Source organism: Pelophylax lessonae (genome assembly GCF_965119305.1).
Source record: "Pelophylax lessonae genome assembly, chromosome: 2".
NCBI classification, from domain to species: domain Eukaryota; kingdom Metazoa; phylum Chordata; class Amphibia; order Anura; family Ranidae; genus Pelophylax; species Pelophylax lessonae.
The window spans coordinates 624,890,713-624,896,141 of NC_138769.1; the positions used below are offsets into that span (position 1 = coordinate 624,890,713).

Sequence of the window (5,429 nt, forward strand, 5' to 3'; positions counted from 1 at the left end):
ACCTATATGTGTGTATGTGTATATATATATATATATATATATGTATATATATATATATATATATATGTGTGTGTGTGTGTGTATATATACCCCTATACAGAAGTTCAGATGTCATGCCTACCTCCAAAGATGCCCAAAAAATGCCCAATAAACGGCTGAAACAAAAACGCCCAGGTGTAAAAGGAGCGGAGCCCCATCCCTGCTCTACTAAAAATTCTAAGAAAAATTATCTTTTTTTTCTGGTTCTGGACATGCTACAGAGCTGAAACTTCACAGGTACACTTTTTAGACCCCCCCCCCCCCCAGACACTAATTAAAAGAAATCTCTTTTTTTTTTTTAAATAATTTTTTCAATAATTGGCTCTCTATCAAAAACGACAATTTTTACGATCTTTTTTTAGTGGGCAATGAGGAAATTGGCCAAATACAAAGTCGTACAAAGTCGTCTATCATAAGTCGCTTAAAATAATTCACAAGTCGCGCTGAAGTCGCGCTGAAAGTCGCCCCTTATGAGGCGACTTAGAGGTCGCGGTAGTGTGAACCGGCTCTGAAGGGAACATCAAACTGAAGGCAGTGGAATTTTAAGTAAATGGTTCAGAAAAAATCACTCCCTGGAGTTCCTTTTAAATGTAATGGATTTTATTTCTGCTGCAGTGAATATCAGTGGAATTCCCATAAAAAGTGATTGTTAACAGTCAAATAATAAATCCTGAAAATGTAGTGTCATCATTGTTATCAGTATAAAGACCATTTCTTTCTTGAATGACCTCAAGCCAAGCCTCATCTCCTTTCTTCATTGCTAGAATAGAGGCACCGGAAGCTTGTTGAGTGCTTGAACTATACACGTGATACATAAATTGTACATTCTTATCGTTATGTTTCAGTACAATATGTACATTTTTACCATACACTGTAATGTGGTAGGTTAGGTAATATACACCATTTACTGGAGAGGTTAATTTTCCAGTTTGTATATTGTAGACATTATGCTCATTATAAAATACTTTCTCAAACTTAATGGGCGTGCCACCAACTGGATTGGATGATTTTAGTCCCACATGAAAAGCATAGCTGTTTCTGGCGGAGGATGATCCAGATTCACCTTTGGGTCCTGGAGGACCAGGGAGACCTGGCCTACCAGTTGCTCCTGGGGGACCTAATTTTCCTGGGGGACCTTGTGGACCTTGTTCTCCTTGCTTACCTGGTAGAATATGAATAGACAAAAATACATTATCTTCTGAAAAGCAACTGAGACCTGTTTACAAAATATTCCTGTTCAAGGAAACATTTCTGTGGATCTGCACAAAAGGAAAATGGCTGACTTTAATTGACAACTGTGTTTTAACAATCTAAACAACTAGGTACTGTTACAAAGAATATTTTTAGAGATGGTCCTGCTCAGTGATCCCAAAAGTGATATTTAGACATTTAACTTTGATATTCCAACAGTGGAATTTCCATGCCATAACTCTGTTACTGTACAGATCCTAGTGTACATTACATAAACGCAGTTTCTTTTTTTAGCACCTAAGTTCTCCTTAAACTATTGAACAAAGTATATCCTAATTGGCTAGCCAGCTTGGAGGGGTGGGTGAGGAGGTGGGGTTTCTAAGCCTGGAAATGTGGAAAGATCACACTTGCAAGATTTTCAGCCAGCACTGGTTCTGCTTCCAGACAATGTCATACCCTACATCCCTTATTCTTCTGGTAGCTGTCACTGCTTTGTTGGCAGGGTTTACCTTGTCAGCAGTCAGCCCTCAACAGGCCTTAGCTATTCAGATGACTGGCCTTAACTGACAGACCTTTAAGCCATGGGTGCCCACAGTTCATCTGTGGCAGGAAGTGGTTGGTTGTTATCAGTTGGTTGTTGTCAATTGTAAGTTATCAGTTTGTTGGACATTATTGTTGGAATAAATGTGGTCTGTAAATCAAAAAAGGCATGGCCGTGCCCTTCCAACTATAACAGTGCAGTGTTTTGGTGGGTGTGGGCAAAGTATAATTATTATTACAATATGGGTATTATGTCTATGTATGCCGTGTCCGAGGCACACTCTGGACTACAGCTACACAGACCAGGCTGTCACTGACGGTGTCACACATGCTGTAACCACTCACACACAGCCAATGCTGCAGCTGTTCTCCCTCTCTTTGTCTACCAGTAAAGAAGGAAGAGCGAGACAAAACACTGAACATTTCCAGGGCTGTGTACATCCACAGGGAGAGCTGGAGGAAAGCCCCATCCACCGCAAGTGAGAACAGAGGAAGTTGTAATGCAATGCTGTGCACCCTGAGGGAGGAAAAGGGCTGCTGGGAGAAGCAAGGACTCGCAGGAGATGTGGCCCCAGAGAGGCTAAGCCTGTGCCTATGCCCCAGACAGGGAGCAAAAAAAGACAATTTGTCATCCTATGTGTCAGTGAAAGGTTACTGCCATACTTTATTGCACCTTTTTTAAAGGGACAGTATTGTTAACTTGGGACACGGCTTAGGCACTCATACCCAGGTTCAGAGGGACCTCTAAGATCTGGGTCCTAATGCACTGACAAATGGGATGGGGTTTGCTAAAAACTTTCGGACCTCTATTCTTGCATTATCCCTTAGTCAGGAACCCTCTTAGTATAGAAATTAAGGGTAAAATCGTTGGTCCGCTTGCAATTTAGTCTCAATATTTTGTAACTTTTTCATCTTTTATCTGTTGATTTATTGTATTTTGTTACAATAATATATTCATTCTTCAGCCTTGATGTGTCATAGGGTGTGGCATTGCCGAGAAATCTGTTCACATCCTCTTTTGGGGGTAAGAGCTACATCTATGCTACTCCACAGTCATCCATCTAATGAGGAATGCTTAGAACCTCTATTAACAACATATTATTGCCCTTGTCCCCATGAGAAAAAGTAACCCTCACTTGCTGTTCAGGTGATGACTTTCAAACAAAACAGCAATTAGAAAAAAATTCCTTTATGAAGACACAAGCAGCATTAATATCTCCCAGCAAGAAACTCTCCAATAGGGTCGCAGGCAGCTTTCAAAAACTGACAAAAATTCTAAGCCTTCCCCACTACTTATTCAGGGCAAAGAAAGTGGTTTGCATAAACCAGTTGCTTTGCCTCTTTGGCTCCATTTAGCGCCAAAAGCTGATGGAAATACCTGTTACTTCTGGGTATGAAGAAGCATTAGACTCACTCGCTGTTACAGCTCTGGGCCAACTGTCACTATCACAGGGAAGTCCTTAGTCTTGTGTAAGCTATGACAACTCGTTGCTTACATGGTGCTTTGTTTTCAGTCCTGGCGAGAGAATGGAGCAGCGCAGAGTGAGGTAGGGGGTCTGCAATAAAGTAATGGATGGGCAAAGCACCACATTCACTTGAAGGTAAACATGGCAGAAATAATCCTGCTAGTAGAAATACACTCTATTTTTCTTATCTCCACCTCTTAGCACCAGTGTCATGGATTGCATTTTCTACTATTGTGTACCCTGAGGAAATGCCTCTGTCTTCTTTCCACAATTTACAAAGTAGCAAGAGGAAATATGGAGAATGTTGTTCCATCCACTAGAACAACACATGAGAAAGTATTTTTACTTCATGGCCCTGAATATCCTATAGTACCATTTACCTGGGTCACCTTTTGGTCCTGGCTCTCCATCTTTTCCATCTTTGCCATGAGGTCCATGCTGGCCATTTATACCTGGTGTTCCTGGAATACCTGGAACACCTGCAATACATTCATTGTTTTTGGTGGTTTCACAATTTACTGGTGTTTTATTCATTGACACCATAATGACCACAATCAGGAACTTAAATGTTTCCATCTGAAAGCAAGAAGATATGTGGTGTTATATAAGGCTCCAGTCACCCCCTCAAAATTCTAGGCAAATGTCTAAATACACATGTATTATGTATGAAGTATATGAAAAACAGGTACCTTTCCGCAGGTAAAGTGCCTTATATGCTGGCCTGGAAAAAGGATTTTGGGGTTGAAATTTCAGAAGAGGAATAGAGGGAATAGTCTGTGTGGACATATAGGGGCTTTATGAATATCTCCCTGGTAGAAGCAGGCTTTAAGGTGGTCTTTTGTTGGTATTTAGTGCCCAAGCGCCTACATCGAATGTACTCACATTCCTTGGCCCTTTGTTTTTGAGCTGGAGGGCAGGTGGGCTCAATGTTCCACACGTGGTGGTCGAGTAGTAATATTCAACATTTCTGGATCAGAGCCCACAGCTTAAAATATTCTGTGACAATGCTAAATGTTGTCAAAGACCCCAAAATAGCTTTACTTAATGAACCTGTGGAGGGGATACCCCGCCAATTGAAGACTCCAATTTAGTTTATCTTTCTGGCAGCCAAAATTGCCACTGCCTGGAAGAAACCTGTGGTTGAGTTGGCGGTAATGAAGCATAAGCTTACCTGGATAATGATTAATGAAAAGTTAGTTAGCGCACTTTGTGACAGTGCTGTTCAGTTTGAAAGGGTAAGGAACCCTTGGAATCAATATCTTAAACTCCTGTATAGGGAGTACTCTGGTGGGTGTCAGAGGTGTGGATGGAGTGGAGATCTTGATTTCTTCTCTTTGATTTTCTCTAGTTTTTTACTTTTTCTTTCTTTTCTTCTTTTACTATTATTTATTTTTCATCATTTCCGCCTCTTCTTTTCTGCCCTTTTCTTTCCAGCTCTACCTGCTCCTTCCATCTATTCCTTGAGGATGTTTGGACTTGGGGAGCCCCCTCTCCCTGTTTCTTTTTTTAGGCAAAGTTTGTTTTAATTAATGTATAGTTGCAGGACTGAGTTTTGTGTTTATTGGTGATTGCTATTCTCTCCCTGCCCCTACAGGCTGAGCGAGAGGAGGTGGGAATTCCCTCTGGGAATGCTTGCTTCTCCCCACACTGTAAAGCCTATATTGTCATTTGCAATTTGGGTTCTTTTAAAGTTTGTAACGTTAATGCAAATTCCTACTGGTGATTTTTTTTTTTTTTTGCGGTTTACTATTGTAGTCATTTTCAAGTAAATGCTGTATGCCACCTGCATCGCAGTTTTGTACTTTGCAAGTTTTCGGCAGGTTTGAAGAAATGTTGTAAAGTAAGAATGCTTTCAAAAATATATATTTTAATTGTTTATTTTTATCAATTTACAGAATGCAAAGTAAGTGAATAGAAGAAAAATCTAAATCAAATCAATATTTGGTGTGATTACCCTTTGGCTTCAAACCAGAATCTTTTCTTACACTTGCACACTTTATACACTTGCACAAAGTCAGAGATTTTGTAGGATTAGAATCGGGTGTATGATTAACTAATTATACCAAGCAGATGCTAATAATCACAAATTTCATATGTAGGTTGAAACATGGTCGCTAATTGAAACAGAAACAGCTGTGTGGGAGGCTTAAAACCTTTGTGAAGAACAGCCAAAATCTGCTACTAAGTTGAGGT

At 40.2% G+C, this 5,429-nt stretch overlaps 1 protein-coding gene across 1 annotated transcript; it reads right to left on the reverse strand.

Moving 5' to 3' along the window:
- Window positions 1-616: 616 nt before the first annotated feature.
- LOC309547365 (complement C1q and tumor necrosis factor-related protein 9-like) lies at window positions 617-3,844 on the reverse strand. The gene is made up of 2 exons (XM_082247209.1): window positions 3,617-3,844; window positions 617-1,201 (listed from the first exon to the last, which is right to left on the reverse strand). Exons 1-2 carry the CDS (start codon window positions 3,810-3,812, stop codon window positions 696-698), a joined length of 702 nt encoding a protein of 233 aa, XP_082103335.1. The 5' UTR covers window positions 3,813-3,844; the 3' UTR covers window positions 617-695.
- Between the last annotated feature and the right edge of the window lie 1,585 nt (window positions 3,845-5,429).